Source organism: Stigmatopora argus, chromosome 13, assembly GCF_051989625.1.
Source record: "Stigmatopora argus isolate UIUO_Sarg chromosome 13, RoL_Sarg_1.0, whole genome shotgun sequence".
In the NCBI taxonomy this organism is placed as follows: Eukaryota; Metazoa; Chordata; class Actinopteri; order Syngnathiformes; family Syngnathidae; genus Stigmatopora; species Stigmatopora argus.
The window spans coordinates 12000055-12022536 of record NC_135399.1 but is presented as its reverse complement, the minus strand read 5'-3'; the positions used below and the strand labels follow the sequence as shown (position 1 = coordinate 12022536).

At 38.6% G+C, this 22482-nt stretch overlaps 1 protein-coding gene across 4 annotated transcripts; it reads right to left on the bottom strand.

The window, feature by feature from the left end:
- Positions 1-142: 142 nt before the first annotated feature.
- Positions 143-22365, bottom strand: galnt13 (polypeptide N-acetylgalactosaminyltransferase 13). Of its 4 annotated transcripts, none has more exons than XM_077617373.1 (14): positions 21990-22365; positions 20370-20672; positions 18003-18171; positions 16677-16843; positions 16223-16430; positions 15908-16078; positions 15458-15575; positions 14321-14501; positions 12958-13097; positions 12145-12243; positions 11574-11708; positions 11389-11418; positions 7922-8126; positions 2654-2801 (listed from the first exon to the last, which is right to left on the bottom strand). In XM_077617373.1, the coding sequence occupies exons 2-13, from the start codon at positions 20509-20511 to the stop codon at positions 7941-7943; spliced, it is 1746 nt and encodes a 581-aa protein (XP_077473499.1). In that variant the 5' UTR covers positions 20512-20672; positions 21990-22365; the 3' UTR covers positions 2654-2801; positions 7922-7940. The 4 variants fall into 4 exon arrangements, with proteins under 4 accessions (XP_077473502.1, XP_077473499.1, XP_077473500.1 ...); XM_077617374.1 differs by having other exon boundaries at positions 22089-22365; XM_077617375.1 differs by lacking the exon at positions 11389-11418.
- Between the last annotated feature and the right edge of the window lie 117 nt (positions 22366-22482).

Here is a 22482-nt window from a genome sequence, read left to right as displayed (position 1 = left end):
GCGATTGGCTGGCCACCAATTCAGTCTTTTTTGTTTTATATTAAAAACAAAACAAAAAACATCAATTTTTATACATATCCTACCCGAGAGAGATGGCTACACGAGTTTGTCTTGGGGCTAACAGTTCGAAAGGGAGACCATGTAATTTGTATTTTTTTATTTTTTTTATGACAGCAGTCATGGCAATTTTCCGACATCTTTTCACATCACATCAAACTGACTGTTAACACTTCTGCTCTAAGGCTATTTGACACATGAGACAGATGTCTGTGAGAATAGTGCCCACGCTGGTGATGTTTGGTCTCCAGGTTATCATTGCTAACAATCCCAACCCTTGACCACTTCACCACTCTGCCTAGTCCATTTTGCTCTGGATGAAAGTCTTTAATAAAATACAATAAAATAAAATAAATATATCGAAGCAAAAAATTCTCAGTTGTTGATGAGTTTCTTTTACTAACTGGCACCAGGTCAGACAGCCAACATTGGAACCTTGACTTCTGCAAATTATTACCATTTCTGGGTTTGGTTGAAAGAAAGCCGGATATAGGAAGTTGAGGGTCAGTTTGTGGAACAAAAGCTAGAAGAGGCAGCTTGTAAAAGCAAAATCTCTACTGATAAAATCTTGATTTTTGGCACGGTGCTCTGATGCCGGAAGAGATGCCACCTGTTGCCAGGAGGTACAAAGACTAGTACTCATTCAGACATTATCTTTAAACAAAAACTAACTAAAACCACCAGCTTATGGTCTTCCACTATCAATATTTTTTTAAAAGGACAATCATTATGAGATCATGGAGGTTTCACCCATTTACAAATACTAGTCATCTTTTTAAATTGTTTTCAATGAAACATTTATTATTCCCTAAAAGGCAAACTGTACAAATAGGCAACATCACTGCGGAACCAGTACACTGAAACAATACATTCCAAATATGACACCATGCATTTAAGCTCATTTTAGAATAAAACAACAACAATAAATGGGGGAGTTATATGACAACATTGAATAAATTTTGGTTGGAATGCCAAGCAGGCACTTAGCAGGGATTCAGTGTCCAAGAATCATGAATATGAGCTCACCGGGTTTTTTTTAATGGAAAGTCATATACTATATATATATGTATCTTTTTTAAACCAAACTCAACTAAAATAAATTGTTGTAGAAGGCACAGCTATTCACAGCTACAATTCAGCATCCAATTGGAAAATACTTAAGATTGAAAGCAGTCAAGAAATTCACGGTCATTACTGTCAAAGACCATTTTTGTGCTTTAGTATTGTTTTGGATTGCAACAAAATGGAAAAGGGCTAAGCAGTTAAGCCTTTCATCTCCGTGTAAGAATAATGTTTAAGAATGTAGTCATTCATGGCCACCATTTTTTGAATCCTGGAGGGTTAACTAAAGCATCAATTTAAGGTCGTACACCGCAATTCGAGCAAATATGGCAAGCGACAGAATCGCAAATGTTAAAAATAGTCATAGAGATTCAAAAAATGTGTTGTTGTTTTGAAATACTTTTACAATCTGCAACAAAGAGGAAAGCCAAAAATCAGATTTTCCTACATTCTTCATGTTCAATATACATTGGTATTCACATCAGTTTTTAAACTGACATGCTTTGCTAGATTTCAGTCTCCAGGGCGGATACATGACTGAAGTTGTTGATGTAATCACCAACGTGTAGGCAGACCCTCAAAATAATTAAAAGCAGGCAGCTTAATCGAGGGGCCGGCAGCTCTGTAGGTCTTGAAAAATGTTCCAGGTCACATGAGGACAGCTGATTGACTTTTTAATTACAGTTGTGCTTCTGGGAGCTCATAAGACACGTCTTAACCATTCACCCCTAATAGTTTCAGAGTAAAACTCCAGGCAACAAACACCTTAAATGTCCCTCAAACTTCCATTCAAATACTGATCCAGACTTGACCAGACTTGTTCTATGTTCTTTTATTTCTCTGTCAATTGGCTCCCACTTTTAGTTTTACATTACAGTTGTGTAAAATTGATTTCACAAAGTTTGTTCGTGAGCGGTGTCATTTTTTTTTTTTAATTTAAACATTATAATGTCCTTTATCAATAGGTGTTGTCTGTCCCGTTAACTACAACATATCACACTGTTAGAATTTTGTAGTCTGACTTCTGAAAATCTTTGCCGTCCAAGCTTTTTCGCTTCAATATGTAAATATTATAACAAAAAAAATGCAAAGTATGGGCTAATAAATTATTAGCAGGTTTTTGTGTTGCACTGTCAAATATTGACATTGGCATCTACCTTCAATATCTCATGGTTCCACGAAAGGTAAATGTATCTATTTAATGCAAATCCCCGATTTCAAAGAAGGATTCCTTATTTTTACACAAACAAATAATGTACCATTTAAATAAATACTTTTTTTCGTCATTTGTGAGCAGTGTTGATACAGCTAGCGGGAGATTTAATTGCCAGTTCTGTACTTTGCTATGGATCCTGAAGGGCAGGGTTTTTTTTAACCTGAATTGAGCAGTAAAAGGAAAATCCTCCATAGTGCAAGATAACCAGGCGCTACAGTGTTCACTATATTTGACGATGGAGGGCAATTAGCAAAACAGACGTAAGGCCGGGGCCACCTGAAGAAGGCGTGGAAAACCTGGACTCGGTGACACTGCATTACAGGAATCAGAGACTCAAAGTCATGTTGCGTAGAAGCCACTGCTGGGAGCGGTTCCCGCTGCAGTCTCTCAAGCTGAGGACCATCTTGTCCTCCTCTAACGGCATGTCCAAACACTGATTGCTGTTCACATGGAGTAAGGTGAGTCTCTGGAGAAAAAAGAAAACAGCCTGGTCATCAAAACCACACATAAAAAGAGGGGCAGCTAATTACTTGAACTATTACTGCATTTAACACATGCTCAATGCATTCAAAATAAGCTACAAAGACAACTATTAACACTTGGTCATCTTGGACCCGATCCCACGTGGACTATATGGAAAATCCCAAGTGTGAAGCACTCCACAATTAAGGAAAATTAATGCAGCTCTTAAATATTTTAACACCTTTTTGTAGGCTGACTCATCAACTGCACTCTCTTTTGTGAACTCCACCCAATTTTACTTCCACATCACTTTCACAACATCCGCAACAGCACAAAAGCGTCCAGTTCAAACTACATACTGACTCCAAAACATATCTTTCAAGGCAACGTAAGCCTGAGTTTGTTATACCTTTTGATGTAGCAAACAAAAAGAACAGGATGTTCTGCTTCAACTTCCAATAAAACACGTATGTACGTACACATAGAGAATCAAGCTTTCCCGACAGAGACCATTATTGTAAGGTAGTTTCCTCTTTCTACTACTTTCTTCTTTGCAAAAAGCTTTTGTTGTTGCCTGTTGTGTGGAATAAACTCAACTCATGAGTGCTATGTCCTTTTTTATTATTCCCACTGAACAGAACAAATGATGGAATCAATGTCAACTCTATGAGTTTTACGAGTACAAACAGTGCCAACAACAACACATCAGAAGATGCTTCAGTTCTACCTGGAAAGACAAGGTGAGGTCTGTCCGTGAATGTTTCACTGCCATTCACAGCAATAGATGTCTAATCCATTTTTACATAGATTAGATAATAGTTTGGAAATCTGTCATCATTAATGGCAACTCATGAGTTAATTTCATTTAGTTGCCAACTCTGTTGACCTCAAATGTCACGCAATTTATGCATACAAATGGACATGCTCCTCTCCTTGTTGTCCTTATCTGGCCTTTCTTTGCTCCTGTTATTTCCCTCGCATGCACCAGAAGAGGGAATAAGTGCTTTTAGAATGTCCGGATGAGAAAAGCAGAGTTCGTGTGATGAGTTAAACTTGAGCGCAGCATGAGAATGTTCCTCACGTCATCTTGAGCTCAAGGGCCTACGAACAAGCTGAGCGGAGCATTTAAGTGAATTCTCTTAGAAGTAATTTGCAATTTCAGTCCTCACTGGCGTAGACTCTGCACAGGAAAAACAATTTGGGGAAAAAAATACACTTGGTGTGCAAGACGGAGTACATGCTATTAGCACATAAATTGCAATTTTGGCATTCTTGCATTTATAAAAAATTTCATCTGGTGGTTAAAATCAGTACACTATTTTAAATATCTTACATAGTGACGACTACTATACCACGACACATCTTGTGTGTTTTCCATAATTGCCTGTCAATAAGTCGAATGTTCCTCCACATTAAGTGGAACCAACATGCTCAAACTGGCATTTAGGTTCTTCATTAAAGCGAGATTGTGCTTAGACTGCGGAGATGTGTTTTAAACCAATGAGCACACAGAGACACTTAAGCTATGTTTGCACTTGGGTCATAAAACACAAGAGCCAAACCTTTTCTGCTGGGATACAAAGAAGTGCACACACATGAAGTTGGCAGCATAGAGCTTTTTACACAGCACCTTTGTTCATACAGAAGAACAAAGAGAGCAGGTGTTGTACAACATCACAGACCTTGCGAATACCCCCACCCCCTCAAAAACTAAAAAGGAGACTAGTGCTCAATAGAACACAGAACTCAGTTCTGGTTTAAAAAAAGTGTTTGTTTATCTGAAAAACAGTGATAAAAACACCTGTTTCTGTCATGCATCAGATGGCATACATCATCTTTAAAAGAAAAACAAAAAAACACATGAATAATGTATTTTAGAGATTTTCTTTTAGAATGACGCCAATATTCAGACAGCGATACTATCACAAAAAAACATCGGCATCAAAGTCATTGCGCGGCTTGATAAGGAGCAAAACACGTTCTATTTCTTTTAAAACTGCTGATTGTTAAAATACAGAAATTGTGAGATCAAAATTTCAATGTCAATCAATGACAATCCATGTTTCAGGAAAAATCTTTCAAAATTCTTAAAAAAGGCTGCTGCTGTAAGTAGCTATGAACATATTTTTGCTCCATGTATTCACTTTACTAAAACAAAGATGTGTCTGAAGATTGATCATTCCAATTTTGACTGCCAACACCACGGCAAAAAAAATCTTGTTAACCAAAAAATCTTAAATTAAGCTGGACCATTCATAAGTCAAAGTATTTAAAAAAGTATATTTTTTTCTTCTTTTTTTTTAGAGCAGCTACTGTTTGGGAACAAAATGTCTCCATGCATGTCTCTGAGTGGGATAATGGTGACATTGCTTCCCTGAATTTCCCAGGGCCTTTTTGAAGAATTTTCTGCAATAATGAGAGCAGTATCCTAGAAATAGAGATGCCACTGCTTCTAGCTCACACAGTTTACATTCATTCCTTCATTCATTTTTCAAACCGATTATCCTCACCAGGGGGTGCTGGAGCCTATCCCAGCTAATTATGAGCATCAGGCAGGCGGAGGACACCCTCGGTGGCCATCCAAATGCAGGGGGACCGACAACCATTCACGCTCACATTGATATCTATAGATACACCTCACTGTGTGAAGTTTGCATGTTCACCTTGGGCTTGCGTGGGTTTTCTCCGGGTACCCTGATTTCATCCCACATCTCAAAAATTATATATATATATGTATGTATGTGTATATATATATATGTATGTATGTATGTATATGTGTATGTATATATATGTATGTATGTATATGTATATATATGTATGTATATATGTATGTATGTATATATGTATGTATGTATATATATATGTATGTATATATATGTATGTATATGTATGTATATATATATGTTTATCTGTATGTATATATGTATATATGTATATGTATATATATATATATATATATATATATATATATATATATATATATATATATATATATATATATATATGTGTATATATATATATTATATGTGTATGTGTATATATATATATATATATATATATATATATATATATATATATATATATATATATATATATATATATATATATGGAAGTTCTGTCCTTTACTCATAATTATTTCATCCCCCCCTCTTGGGGAAGAGAAAACTAATCTCAGCCTTGCGGTGAAATAGGCAGTGCCGTCGAGGCGAGCGGGTGAATGTGTGCGCAGCTGAGACTGGCTAATTAAATGAGGACCGGTTCTGACCATAAGCCCCAGCTGAGGAACATTATCCTCTGTCGCCTGGCAGCTCACAGGAGCCGCTGAAAAGGTTCGCCTGTGTAACGCGCCCTCGTGTCGACTTAAGGCAGAGATGCACTGCTTTGAGGGAAGGATAACAAAACAAGCAGTTCCTTTGTCTCGCCGCTGTGCTGACCATCAGCCTCATTTGTTCTAATGGCCCAGCTCTGCTGTGTGTTCAAGCTCTCCCGCTTCCTTTAGTTGTGGTACAAAGAAAAGGCAATTCAGGTCATCAAACAGCAGGTCACTTCACGACCGCAACTCTGACACACACTAGCAGCCATGGGAGATCTTTACCCAATTTACCCAGCCTGGACACACACAAAAAACACAGTCAGTGAAATTGCTCTTTTGTTTTTTTCCCCTCTTTATAATGGTACAAAAACAACAACATTCAGACTCCCAGTACCATAGCAAGGGGTAAACAGAGCTGGAAAGACACCTGGCTGGAAAGACAAAAACAGACAAATGCTGCATGTAAATGAGCAGGCAAAATGCTGCTGATAATTGGTATTCTTGGGTTTTATAATATGTACATGGCGTACAGTGTGCACAGCTGCTGCGGGCCAACAACAGAGTGGCCTGAAGGGCCAGGTCCACAAAAGGCACAGTTCAGAATGAAGGATCACTTCAAAAGAACTTGTAAACAATGGTCAACCCCTTTCAATCAAGCTTGCACAAAAACAATAAGGATCTAAAAATATACTCGCCCACAGCCTCCGCTCGATGGCTGCCAGCAAGTGAATTTTCAATGTTAAATATTTATGATGGAAAACAAATGTCAAATGAGATCTAATTTACCGTGAAGACCAACAAAAGGTCCTATGGATAGCATCGTACAAGCTGAACCTTCTGTCATGGCTTGATGTGCCCCTGTCCCTGTTTACATGCCTTTTCCCTGAAAGGTCATCAGTAAAAAGGCTACTTATTGCTCCCGAAAACCACTTATTCTGACTAATACGTGAAGATCAGCCACACCAAAAGAGGCTTTACATGGACTACACAAAACACTACAAACATCCACATGAGCACAAATACGGCGGTCTCGCTGCATTCAAATGGAAAACCTATTAGAAAATATGATTTAAAAACTCAAAACCTGAAGGAGAAGAAGAGAAACGAGAGAGAAAAATGTTCAGTTTTCTACTAGAGGTCAAACCAAATAAAAAAAATTGTGCTGCGCTGTAAAATCATGAAAGTTAAGTCAAAGTCGATCAATAAATTACATTATTCATAATTTCCAGGCACAGAATAGTGGTCCCAAGCCTTTTTTTGCTGGACAGTTGTGAGTCGATGTTAATGTGATCAAAGTTGAGTAGAAGTCATTTTATCAATAAGGTCATTGATACTTTTCCACAGTGGTCACTTTTTTTTCTCTTCAAGAAGAAGTAAGTCTAACTTTGTGCTCCATTGCATGTTATAAGTTGCAAAAACTCAGTACATCCTTAAAACCCACCTACCTGATGATCATGAATAACAGACAAAAAGCAGTTTTAATTAGTGTCCTCCCCAAAGAGAACAAGAAAAGTGACACCTGAACATTAAAATTTCCACTCTTATGTATATAAAGTATTTAGTCATTATTTAAATTCTGTGATTTAATTCAACGATGGAAATGCTTAAACTATCACTATGAGCTCCGTAAGGTTAGAAATGTGTTATAAACAAAAACAAAAAATACAATGAGAAAAGTTGACATAATGAAAAACACCAATCGGGTCAGAAATAACCCACTACCAACTGCAGAATGCTAACCCAAACTAAACCACTAAAACTACTCCTTCTACTCTACCAAGTCTAAGAACTACAACACCAACACCGCTCACCTCGAGCCCAGGCTGAAGTTTATAGAAAATAATCAGTGGGGCTGAAGTACAGTCGTTTAGCGACCCCCACTTGTGTCAGGTTTAGCAGGGTCCAGGTCTGAAGGGGACTGTTGTTACAGTATTCCACAGTGGGACCATAGGTACCATCCTCGAGTCGGCTGATGGTCAGACATGACTGGGTGATAATGTGCAGAAAGGTGTGCTTCTGCAGTAAGCAAAAGGGAAGTCAAGTTGATTTTCACACTACTAAATGATGAAAGTGTTTCATTTTTCCTTTTTGTCGTGAACCTCAAGGTTGATTGAACACCATCCTTTTAGACGACCCAAAATTTTAGAATGGTTTACAAGATTTTAGTGTCAGTTTTGGTGATAACGCAGCCTCATGAATAAAATATCCAAACTTCTTTTCGATACAGAATGGTAAAACATGCAAATCGCAGCGTGATCTCACTAATGGACCGAAAATTCCAATGTATTTTGGGAGGTTTTAATAGCTTTCTAGGCAAAAAAAACCCTCAAATGTCACAGCCGTTGCAAGTTAATATGTGTTATTTATGCAAATCTGCTCTCTGCAGGGGTTAATTAGAAGTATTGGTGTGTTACGGAAATGCTATTTGTGAATTATTGTATGCACTGAACTGTTGGATATAAGCCTGTTGTAAATAATTATTGATAGTCACAGTACATACATTCAATACAATACAGCACATCAGCAGCTTTGGGAAAATCTATATTTGATGCCTCTTTACATAATTTTCTGGGAAAGTGCTTGATGTTAACGGAAGAGACAAAGAAGGCTAAGAAGCAATTTCGTGGCATTTAGTTTGCCCTGGTCATCAACTCCATTTTTCTGCTTGCAGCATGCTTTTGCACTTTAAATATTGCCTATTAAGGTTGGGTTTTGGTTTAGAACCTTGGAAATTATCATTGAAAGGACTGGAAAGAATCATTTTGATCTTTTCAATTATGTTTTTGAGAGCTACTGCATAAACAGTCTTGTTTCACAGGTAATGTTCAATAATTAATTAAAATAAATAGGATTAAAAAATTAAAGGTGGATGTTGTCGTGATCAATGGTTTGGGTCTTGGAGATGGCTGGAAGAATTTCTGGTGGAGCTTGGACCAATTTAGATGATATTAACCGCACTTAGTCTGCCATGTTTTTCAAGTGGGAGTGCAGAACCATCATGATATTCAAGATTTGGAATGTAATGCCTCTGCCAGTGGTTGAGTGACAGCAGGGGGATAACGCTTAGGAATATTCTCACCATCAAGGTGCTTCTCATTATCCTAACTGGTGGAAAGGGCTACACTTCAACTCACTTTCACAGTCCAGAAGACAGATATTGCCCACTCTTACTTGGAATTATTATTTTTTTACTTCGATTGAAGGATCTGCAAAAAAGTACAAATTCTGAATAATATAGGCAGCAGCGCTATGTCTCTCAGGACCCGAAAGCGAACCCTCTTGAACCAATACAGAGGCAAGGCTTCAGATGTGGGGGTTCTAATGATTAGCCATTCTTAAGGGAAACTTATCGGCTGAGAAATATTGATAAGTTCATGGTAAGTTGAAGCCACGTTGAGCGGTAAGTCGAAAAAACTGACCATTTTCTTCCACCTCACTTTGTTTTGGATCAAACCAAAGAACGGGTAATTGAATCTGTGTTTTCTTTTAAAATTAAGTATAGGCCTAATAATCATTTTATCACTACAATAGAATGTTAACACTTCCACTGACAGAACCGACTAGTTCAAACAGGGTAGATATCTCTCACAGTTATAGCAGAGAATGAGTTAAATTCCCTCCTGACCAATCAAAGTGATGTATAGTCAAATATCCACTATGGCATGCATCTCGATAAAATGAGAAAAATACAGTTCTTCCTCTCATCTAGTCATGTTGATTGTTTTTCTCTTCCCCCTTGTGTAACAAATACCAGCGTTCTCTCTGGAATCACGCCTCTAAAAATAGTCTGCTCTTTACAATGCTGTTGATATCTCCGAGGAACATTTAACACCACATTGTGCTATTTTGAAGACGAAGCTCCTCGAAACGATGTCTGGTCCAATCAATTAAAGGAGGGACCCTTGTGTCCCTGCTCCTGTGGCGCACCAAATATTAGAAAACATTTCCGTAGGCAATATAAAAATTTCAAAGTACCTTTAAGTGAAAGAGTTCCAACTGACGTAAAACAAAATAGATTTCAGGAACCTGGTGCGCAAATAGTACTCAGTACCCGAGCCACTCTAGGCACACGTATGCTAAAAATAAACAGTGGTGAAGCCCTGCGGCTCTATATACAAGAGAACAGTCCTCCACTGCCATTGACCGCTACCGATCCTCCCAGGCAAAATGGATGAGACATCTGTCGTCTTTAAAGCTTTTAATGAAATACTGCATGAATGTGCTAATTTTAGTATCTACCAAAACATATATTCTGTGATTACTATTTGTACATTATACGTCCGTCATGAATGAGTGAAATGTTGTGCCAAGGAACAACAAAAACCCTGCTAATCCAACATTGTTATAAAAAAGAATATTAATTACAATGACACACGGCATCTTGCGAGTGTATTAGCTTTGTGCCCATAAAAAAAAAAAAAAAAATTCATGCTGAGATGAGGTTAGTAAATTAATAAGCGGTCATCATCAGCATCCACTTTTTGTTACATTATAAAAAGTAAAATGGGTGTTATGGCTCTATAAACATTGGGAAACAATATTCGATTCAACTGTCAAAGCACTTTCGTAATATTGTGAGACAGTACGAAATTAAATTAAACTAGTTTGTATTCAAAACAAATGTCGACCTTCATAAATTAACTTGTTTATGATTTTTGCAGAGGTCATACGTCTCCAAGTAAACAAAGAAATGGATTACATTAAGATTTACTGCAGAGGAAGAAATTGATTGAGCTAAACTGTGTCAGTTTTGTTTTCAACATTATTTTTGTTGTTGTTGTAAATTCAAACAAACACATTTATTAATTACTCTAACATTATTTTTTTATGCTTATGCACTTCACATTAATGAGTTACTTACAGTCACACCCTAAACACATTTTCAGTACTTTCTTCGCTATAGCAACCCAACGTCCTCCAATTTACGAGGCCCTAAAAGGGCCATTAAACCATGTGTGAATTGTCCAAATATCATAAATACGAAGGGCATTTTTACCGTTTTAAGACACAAAACTTCTTATAGAATATTACTCATACTGTAATTTTACTTTTGTATATGTATTTGACATAAGAATCCAGGAAGCATTAGTATTAGGACATACATTTAGAAGTGGTAAAACACTTTTCTTCATTCTACAGGGGCCGAGTCACGAGGCTTATGATGTAATATACTAACCTACAACGCTCCACATACTTTTTAAAGACAAAAATGGCACTATGTGGGATTCACAGACTAACACAAATGTTACTCATACGATTGCTCCTGATGCTGACCTACCTGAAAATCATATTCCCATTTGCCAACATACTGTGTGAAAGAAGAATAGAAAAACACAGCTGATCCGGTGAAACGTGCGTGCAAAATAAAAAGAAATGACACACAGTACCACCTGCTGGACAAATCCCCAGGAAAACAGATTTTGAACCTTTAGATATTAGCAGGAAAAAGTTCCTATTTCTTACCTCGGCATCATACTGAAACATCTGATTGCCCTTCATGTGGTGACACTTGAGCATGACCACAGGCCCGTTGAGGCGGGAGACGTCCAAACAGAGGTCATCCGTCCGAATTTCTTTGTCTGCCGTGTATGAGAACACCTGAAATCAAGTCGACCAAAACAATAAGTGATGTCTCGTGAAATATATTTCTGCGGATATTCCAAAAATATGCAAGTTGGCTATAGTGACAGCTAGGGTAGCAGCCATAAAATATTTTTATTCTATTTATTATTTGCACCATTACACAATGAAATAAAATTGTTGATACCCCTCTTTTAAAAAGATTTTTTTTAAAATACATACACAATGGTTGGTGAAAATACTTGAAATTGAATAACGTAACAATAAATAAAAATATAATACCAAATAGCTCCAGTTGAATCAGAAGCTTTGTGGCTTGTTAATGTGTTTTTACAAATAGCATTCTTAAATTATTATGGTTTTTATTGAGAACTGTTTAAAGATGCAAAAATGAAGCATGCCAAGAAAGGACACAGAATTGTTGAATTTTTTAGCATTCAAATTTTCTCCTCACCTGGTTTCCACCCATGCCATGACAGTTGAAGAAGCCAACTTTCTCGTTTTCTTTTCGTCCCATGTTGTCCACACATTGGTTGGTCTCAACATTCCTGATCTGTCCACATCAAACATATTTATTTATCACATATGAATCTGCACCCAGACAAAATAATTACAGGTTACACAGCGAGTCATTAACTTTAATGGAAAATGAAAACATTCCTGGATGCAGTCAAGCCTGCGCCAGCAAATATATTTTTTAATCAGTGATAGGAAAGAAAGAGCGTGTAGAGTGTCATTAAGGCACATTATTCCAATGTGAGGCTTTAAAATCGAGAGATAAATGCTGATATAAAATCATAGTGAATCAATTTGACCCAAATTAAAAAGTTTAGTTTTGCGCTTATCTACATTTTTAGGTCGCCATAGCAACCACGTTTTACCTCAGATGAGCACTGTGTGTGTTGGAAGTTGTGCAAAAAAACGAGATATGACTTGTTTTAATGAATGTCAATGAAAAGTTGGTCAAGATCGTAAGCCGAGGACCCTTTTTGCTAGCCATAATGACCTTTTTTTCTCACAGAGACTAATGTTTATCCATATAAATCCATTAATACCACGTATAACAAGAGTTTACATCCCTCAGGTTGTTTATCACACAAGTACAAGCTAAACAGCAGCGGATGTTGAAATCCATCTTGTTTCTTTAAACCCTCCTTAGATGCCATTTGTCCCAAAGCAATAAATAAAGCAAAGATATGATTCACAGCTCGACCAGGCAGTGTATCAGTGGCATCGGGGGAGATCAGAGGACACAAAAAGCTCATACTTCACCAAGCGAGTAATATCTTCTCGGGATCTGGGAATCCGGGTAGATGTTCTCCAGATACCAAGAGAAGGGTCTGCACTTCAAGGCTGCACGGAGGGCTTTGCGGGAAGAGACGTCCCCGTAGTTCACACGCATCACCCCTAAAGGCACAGTTCAAAATTTGGGAGTTAATAATCTTTCAGGTTGCAAAACAATTGGAGCGAAGCAAAAAAATATTAAAGTGAGTTGATTGATTTTAGAATCAACACTACTCTTTAAAAGACATATCGGAAGCTAATGGCGCTTTAACGGGTATTTTGGGGTTAATTAAACACCAAGAATTTAATCAGGGCAAGTGAAATTCTAAAACAATGCAGATGAAAGGCCGCCTTTTATTATTATTATTTTTTTTACATCACTAATATCCCTATTGAATTGCTTTCTCTCAGGGTTTGTTCTAAGCATCACATGATGAATCGACTCTGTGATCCCCAAATCATGGGTGCAGCGCAGGGACCTCCAGAATAGCATCACAAGCCGCCGCCCCCAAACTTACATGCAGTATTCCCATATCATTCTCAATCAGTTAGAGCTTGAAGAGAAGCTCATACATCGCAAGCTTCTAGGAGGAAATTGAGAGATCACAATTTGCACTGTATGATCCAACCGATTTTCTGACGATCCTTCCGAGCTCGGCAGGTATCTAAAACATTTAAGTGGAGATTTCCGGCAGAGTCTGGCTGGAGGCTAATCACATTAGCGAGTGGACAGATGGAAGGGGTGAGCTTCTTCTTGCTGTCTGCACACTCACATTGGTTTTTGTGTTGGGAAGTAAATAATCTTTATGGTTGTAAACCTGAATTCGCTTGGAAGCCTGAATCTAATATTATCCTATCGATTAATGAGATGAAAAGGAATTGTGCATGATTAATCATACAATATATATTCTATGTATATGGACAATATATCAATGTAATGATCGCAATTCTTTCTATACCAATAGGTTATCGGTATGCTGTCGCCAAGGGATGGTCTCAAAATGTTCCTCTGGAGAAAAAATATCAAATAAGGTAATGTCAATATTAACTCATTAACTATAATTCCTTTTGACTCTGTCCAATAAAAAAGAACTGAACATCTTCTGCTTTCAATGGCACTCAAACATGAGCACTCAAAGCCAGTCTTCCCAGATAACTATAATATTTAAAGCGTCTCACATCCTTTAGTTATTTAAAATAAGAAATAGCATGTCCAGTATATTAAAAAAAACACAAGTACACATTACAAGTAAGAGCAGGATTTGTGAAATTTGACACATTTTACACATTGATTAGCGTCTTTAACAGAATGAAATTTTAATTGGAGCTTCATAGGACTCGCGCACCTGGTGATATGATGTAGAAGAAATCTTTGAAATCATCCATCCAGACTTCTGCCAGCCGCCTGTTGTTCTTGTTAATAACTTGGCCCGTGCCTCCGGGGAAACTGTAAGGAGTAGCCTTGCGGAAAACATGGCCAACGTGGGAACACGTGACAATCTCCAAGGATCCGCCACACTGCCAAATCTAAACAGACATGGACAGGGAATGCAGAGTCATAAAAGGTGGAAAACAACAGGTCATGTGAAAAGACAAAATTCCATTATTCATGAAGCCAAGTGAATCGAAATTAGTTGCGATTTTTGTTTTAAGTAACGGGTACTTTTGGTAGTATCGAGTCAAACACTTCGATATATTTACAAAGCGAGACAGGAGACGAATAACCAAGGAAGCTATTTTTTATGCCTTTTCATGAATTGTTCTTATCAGCAATGGAACACCAGCTCTTCTTCTAGACCAGGGATGGGCAAACTATTCCACAAAGGGCCGCAGTGGGTGCAGGTTTTCATTCCAACCCATAAAGATGACACTTTTTCAACAATCTGGTGTCCTACGAGTGCAATCAGTGGATTGCAGTCAGGTTCTTCTTGTTTTCTGCAGAAATCTCATTGGTTAAAGTGTCTTTGCTGGATCGGTTGCAACAAAAACCTGCACCCACAGCGGCCCTCCAGGACCGGTTTGCCCACCCCTGTTCTAGACTAAATGAGCATTACAAGGATTAACTTTCACCACAGTCTGTAGAGGCCAATTTCTGCCACTTGGAGAAAAACTCCATCCCTTCGTGATTGAGATGCTCATTATAAAGACTTCCAAGATGTTTCCTCCTATCATCAGAACAGAGATAATGATGAAATTCCTATAAATTCAAATGAGGCTCTGCCAACTTTTCTTCGGGCTTACTTCACCCACTTAAGAACAACGCGAAGGCGAGATAAATGGCATTTTTATATAGTCTCCTTAAAAGCCAGATGGGCTTTCATTTCCGTTCACTGTCAGCAAGTTAAACAAATGGCCTCGTCTGTATGAGAAAGAAGTCAGGAAAATAATTGGAAAAGCCGAATGTCTTTCCAACGTGCTCCTTGTGGACACAAATGAAGTTTTTAGTGTTCATTGACGGATGCTAGAAGTCTGTTGTTACTCACTCTGAAAGACATCTCCAAATTCTCTCCACCCCAGATATCCATCCCGGCATCGTAGCTTCCTATTTCTTCAAAGTACGTTTTGTCTATGGAGAAGAGCCCTCCTGCCATGGTGGGGGTCCTGAAGGAAATCCCACAATACAGTTGGACAATATCAAAGCTGTGTTTGTATTTTTTCAGTACTGCAAAAACGATTAAAATTAATTTGGCTGGATAAAGAATGCAACAAGAGTGAAGATCTTTGAATAGGCCTAAATAGCTTGGCTTGCATCACGTGATACTTATATGAAAAGGTGCTATTTCTGTCAAGGCTTTCATTTTTGGGATGAAATTAACACGCCATGACTTTTCTGTGGCCTAACATTTTTGTGTAATCTGACTTTCTCTCTGGGTCTGATTAAACCATTTTTCTCAAGGGGAGAAGTCGGAATGAGAACAAATTATTCCGTGTACCTAACAGGAAGTGTTCTGTCGCCCTTGCGGCGATCCATCTCCCGCTGGGGAACGGGGTACCAGCGGAAATTCAACTTCCAGTTGAAGCCACCGTAAGTCATATCCGAGCCTGCCATGTATTCAAAGGTCTCGTCGCTGATAACGTCAATGATTGGGCAAACCACGGCAGTCCTGGAATGGGGCCGTAATAATACAATATGAATTAATATGATATATACATATAATCAATGTAAATTAACATACTAAGACTGAGGCTTAAAATTTGGTTATTGACAGGATCAAGCTTCAAAATGAAAAAGTAAATATGACCCCCACCTGTCCTCTTTGATACGAGCCAGCAAAGGCTCCAACCATCCCATAGTACACTCGCAGTGGGCATCCAGGAAAGTGATGACCTGACCTTTGGTGGCAGCCGCCCCTCTTAATCTGGCTCGGATGAGACCTGAACGCTGCTCCATCCGCAGAATCTTGACGGGGACGTCAAGAGGCCGCACATAGTTTTCCAACTTTTTCCCCAAGAAGTCTAAAAATCAATAAGAAGCCTTTAAATAAACAGAACTGACATGATACCATCAGTCAATTATTTCAATGTAAAACAATTTACACGTGAAAATTCTACTTGACTTTGGTCTACTGTAGTCGATTTTTAAATACTGAACCATGAACAGAATAACACCATTAAACTAAAACACTTAATCGAAGTAAGTGTTGTGCTTTAATGATCTTGAGGTTGTTCGAGGCCAGATTGAATTTTGTGTCATTCACCTACCTCGCTCACTAAAGTCATCCACAAGCACAATTTCCACAATTAAGTGTCTGGGAGAGCGATTGATGACACTCAGGACTGTCCGCAGCAATGTGCTCCAAGCCTCATTGTGGAATACGATGACAATACTTGTGTTTGGCAAGTTGTCTGGATATACCTTGGTTTTACAGCTAGTTTTTGATAGAAAGAAAAAAAACAGGATAAGGATAAAAGGCAATGAATGAGACACTAGTAACAGAGTTTAAAATAAAAAGGAGTCATTATTTTGCTTCGTTAAAAAAGATCGGGTATAAAAAAGAAATCTGCTGACGTTTTTGACGTCACTGAAGAACTCAAACACATGCATTTAATAATGGGTATTATATGACATCACAATGAAGAAGTGGGCAATTTGGATTGCTTGTATTTGATTGGCTAAAACAGTTTGTCGATGGCGGTGATGTGCTGTCCATTATTACATTTAGTGGCATGGTGTCCAAATTTTGGTGCCAATTTTATTTTTATGCACCCACTGGGTACATCCAAGGACACCAAGTGAATGTTGATCACCAAGATAGAGCAGGAAAAAATGTCTCAGAAAGAAAGTGAAAAATAAAAAAAGAACTTTGACACTGGCGCCCACTCGTCCTCGGCTGAATGGGATGGCTGTCCGTCGACGTTGACAGTTGAGGTGAAGCCACAATGACGCTCAACTGGATAATGCTGAATACATAATAAGGCAGCGGGGCACCCAGGAGTGGAAACGGGAAGTATCGGAGGGTGAAAGAAGTCAGCAGAGCGGACAGCACGGCTACTTTAGTCCCGTCGATTTAGAGTGACAAGAAGGACTGACACATCGAGGCCAGCAGGTTGCCCTCCAGCACTAAACTGTTATTGCCATTCGGAGTCAGCGATTTAGAAATCCTGTAGCTTACGAAGGCATTCAGGAAAAAGCGACAAGCTGCTGCAATATTTATAGGCAGTGTCTTTTACACGTTGTGCACAAAATAGTTTTCATATTATAAAATGTGCCGTGTCGGCAATATATTCATTCATGCCAGCCTAACTGCAATGCGGGATAGAGGCGTATGGCCTAGTTGTGTTTTGAGTTCCAGAAAAATGACAAGCAATGAGAGGCCTATGTTGATGAGCAGTTTGCTTTTTGATTTTGATGTAACTCATAAAATTGATGTCTAGATGCAAGGGAAAGTCAACGAGTAGGCTCAATACTTTCTCTGCTCATTAAAACGTAATGTCATTTTAATGCACATTATTTACTAGACGCACTAGAACACCTTACTTCATATACACATTACTAATTGATGAAAATGCAATAAACATGTCACGCACCCATCCAAGCGGACGTCCGGCAAGCTCCTGTTGAGTGCAATCATATCGCTGGCCATCAGGTTGAACTGGTTTATCTTAAAGAGCTCCTTCATCTTCTCGTGGTCTTCCTTGGGGATGTTCACAGACTTGCCCATTTCACCGGGACCCTCGTGGCTGCGAGATATCACGGCTAAAACACAACATATAAATAAGCGTGTCATGAATGGGTAACATTTCATATAGACATCCAATTTGTGCCTTTATATTTGAATGAGACCCAATTCAAGAGATGAAAAAAAATTCATCATGTTCAAAGATGAAGAAGAAATATGTAATTTTTTGGTGTCATGTGCACAGATAAAGAAATGTATTTATTTTGTCATTGTTGTGGTTAGGTAAGATAACGATGAGGCCTTTTTTTAAACTCTGTTTAAGAAGGGAGTATTTGAAGCCTTCCAGATGCTAGAAAACTACAGAACAGATCTGTTTATTTGAAAAATCAGTATTATGGATGTGCCCATCTTGCCTGTTATTTTACACATGAATTATTACCGAATATGATGAGCTTTTGTTTATAGTCAGTTACCTCTAATACATTCCTGCCTGCCCTGCGAACGCCTGGCCACCGATTCAGGGTCTCCCCCGCATTTTAATTTCATCCACAGTCCCTCGCCTGCTTCCTATTTGCCCACAGTTAGTCTAACAGACAAATGGCTGTACTGCATTAGAGCCAGCACCATTAGCCCAATGTAAATAAATCCCCTGGATTTATGACGACACTTCAGCTCTCTAATAATCTCTCAGAGCAGAGGCAATGTTTGCAATGAAAGTTTGTGTGTGAGTTGGGGGGTGGGGGGCTGCAGTTCACATTAGCCTCACAGGTTAAGAAGATTGATTGCCTTCAACCCCTGACAATTGGAAAAGTGCGGCTGTCATATGATTGTTAGTGTCAAGTGATTTCATTGATGGACACGCCTACGTGTGGGCAGGCTTTTTTTCTTTCTGTTGGAGGCAATTAGAGAAATGACATCCAAATTCATAAATAGTAAGTAGCAGGAAGTACAATGGAGCATTTACGATGCGGGTTGAACTGAAAATGTATTGCATATCAAAGAGAGAGATAGGAAAAAAGTACCCTGATCTTAAAGGAGGCTGATGGAACATCTGTGGACCTGAGTTGTTCTATTATTAGGAGCCATTATTCGTTTGTCCATTTGATGGACTACACAATGACATATTTGATCTCTATAATGGTGAAGGTTGCCTTTGTGGGTAAGTATACTTCATTATTTGGGTATAGGGGGCTTTCTCTGGTGCTCTCCTGATTTGTAATTGATTCTTAACTTTCATTAAACTGAGACTTCATTTCACTTTTGGAATGATTGTTGCTGATTGTTGACCTTGCAGTCTTCTTGTGGCTTCTGCAAGTTTTTAGGTCAAAGTGAAACAATGTTGCAAACTGATTTATCAAGCTATACTAATGGTAATTATTTAAATTGATTAGTTTTAAATCTGAATATTGGAAATATCACCATTGCAAGGCACAAATGATCTAACTTTGGTAGAGTCTGCCCCTTCTTTAACCTCTTAAGATTTCATTGTGGGAAATTTGCAAAGCATCTGCAATTGTAAGGTTCCTTAAAAGCAATTTTGCGCAAACCTTTTCATAATGGATGCATTCTAACGGCAACAGTTTTCTAGATATCTTCCTGTGCTTCACATAGCACTCCATGTATTAAGTTCTTATTGGACACCAAATTACAGCAGACCAGAGACAATGTTTTCTTTTTTTGTGATAAATAACTTTTAGTTAACAGGCAATCAGAATTCCAATATCCACATTGGCGCAGTTCCTAGCCACAAAGTTATGATTTGAATGCACTACAAGTCATTACTGTGCACTTTTACACTACTTGAGGATTATTTAGCATTGGCAATACAGCTTTTTATGACCGGAATAACAGTCAACACTGAAAACGCAATGTGGGCTAAGCAATAAATGATAAATTCTACACATCCAAGCAAAACATCTTAATGTTCCTAAACATTTGAATCATAATTAGTGTCACTAGCTGTCAGCTCTGCCTTAGTCTAACCTTAAAAGCAGCTTAGAAATCAGCTTACCAAAGGGCATGTGAGGAAATACTTAAGAGGAACAGAACACAAAGAAAGAGATCAAGTATTAAAACAAGAATTTCAGTAGAGTAGATGCTGGCAGTAGATCAGTGTAAAAAGAGCTGACTTGGACATAGTATGAAATTGGGGAGTAAATTGAGAGTATGGGCCAATTGGCTTTCTTAGGCTTTCCTGGCATGGCCCTTGTATATTTTTAAGAAAAAAGGCCCCAAAAATGACAAACGCAGCTTTTTACTGAGTTGACCTACTCACCGCGGAGGGCAGGAAGCAGCGAGCGGTCCTTCCGATCGTCGCATTTGTTGCATTCGCTGAAGTATAGGAGCAGGAAAACATCCACCAGCACCCAGACTAAAGAAGTGGTCAAGACCACCTTGCAGTAGACAAACCGGCGCATCAAATCACTTGGATGCAACCCAGCTCGCCGAAGCCTGGGGTGGAGGGCAGTTGGGCCCAAGTGCTCAAGAGAGTGTAGCGTGTTGGTGCTGTGTTGGAGATCTGAAGATGGTGTGAAAGCTTTGGAAAGACGCTGGGTCGGTTTGACCCGTTGGCATCATGCTATATAAGAAAGAAGAAATCGAGTAGATGAGGATTCCAAATTTGAAGTATTTTTAGAAAAACATGTGCTAAACTATTCCTAAACTCCAGAGGCAGGTGCTATGGAAAGAATTCCATCATAGGATCTGACACCAATGTCCTCATTTGACATCCTTATAAACCTAAAGCAATACGTTTAATCTTTTGATCACAGATTCACTGATGTTGTCAACCACGTGTTTCAATCCCACTCCATCTGCTCAACATCTTGATGGATACCCAATTAGGCTGACAACTTGGGGCAAAGGAAAGGCTGGAAAATAGTAAGGACGAGCTCCAAGGATAACTGAGTGATAAGCCCAATAGTAATGTAATTATGAATTCCCAAAACTTAGCTGATTATTGTTAGTGTTTCAGTCAATCTATGTATAGAAACTTCCTGTGAGCCTTAAATATAGATTTATCATGCCATGTTTATATTTATTTGCAATTTGAAAGGTTGCGAATTGAGAATTTGTTCCAGTAATAGAAGAAAATGTCATGTTCTCATATTTTAAGATATCCACTTCGTATTCTAAGTCCAATAAAACAGATGATCAATTTCGCATCATTCAACAAATTCATGACTAGATCTTTTTTTTCCCTTTCACATACTTGTAACATTGTAATTGGTCCATCAAAGGACTGATGAGCTATAATGCCATTGTGAGTCAACTTCTCAAGTAATAAAACATACCAACTCTGTTGCCCATTCAAACAATGCTCTAAATTCGATTAGTAAAAGTTCTCTGTCTACGGCTAGTTAAATGGAAACGCATTGAAATGTTCCTCATGCATTACTGCAGGTGAAGAAGCATATTCAACTTCCTCAACATTGAGTAGCCAATGACCAGACAATGCATCATCATATTGACACTAATATTTGAAGAAAAAAATAGCCAAGTGAACCCACCCTAACAGGAAAGAGTAGGCAGAGGATTATAGAGCAGATCCCATTAAGTCCATTAGTCAAATAGACTCAGCTTATTTTAAACTAAAAAAATAAAAAAATACAATTGATGAAAAATAACTGCTTTTAGGCTTTATCAATAGCATGTCGCCCTGCGATTGCCTGGCCACCAATTCAATATGCCCCCCTCCGCCTGGTGCCCATCGTGAGCTGGGATAAGATCCAGCACCCCCAGCGACCCCCTGTGAGGATAATCGGTTCATAAAATGAAGGAATGGAAAAAAATGAATGTCATTTCCAATGTGGCAGTCTCCCATCATGGTGCAACGTGAAAGAAATGCTTCAGTGAAAGAAAGGTGTACAAGCATCACGTGATATATGAAAAATACCTTGTATTTGTCTAGGCTGGATTTACTGGCGATGAATGAATGAATAAATGAAGATAATCTTTCCAAGTTGGCGGCCGTTTCAGCACATAGTAAACAAACCGGTGTGATGTCGTCGCTTCAGTGAGGCGCTCATCTCATCACCGCGGTACCTGTTCCGACTCCTTGGCACAGTCTCGCCGCAGTAAACGGGTCAAAATCGCGTCCTCTCCGCTCATGCGTATCGCCGATCGGTTCGTTTTGAGGATGTAGCTATGCAAACGGATCAAGACGAAAGGCCCGGCAGCGGCTGGAATGCCGAGTGCAGAGAAAAGGAGGAAAGATTTAGTGCAATCTAACAGCTCGACATCGACCCATTAATGTTTCAGGGTCTTGTCTATGATTGGAAGAGAGGGACGTCAATCGGGTAAATCCTCTTGGAGAGGCGGGGCTTCAAACAGACGCTCAATTTCTGACGAAATACGCACAAAAACAGTTACAGAGATAATAACAATCC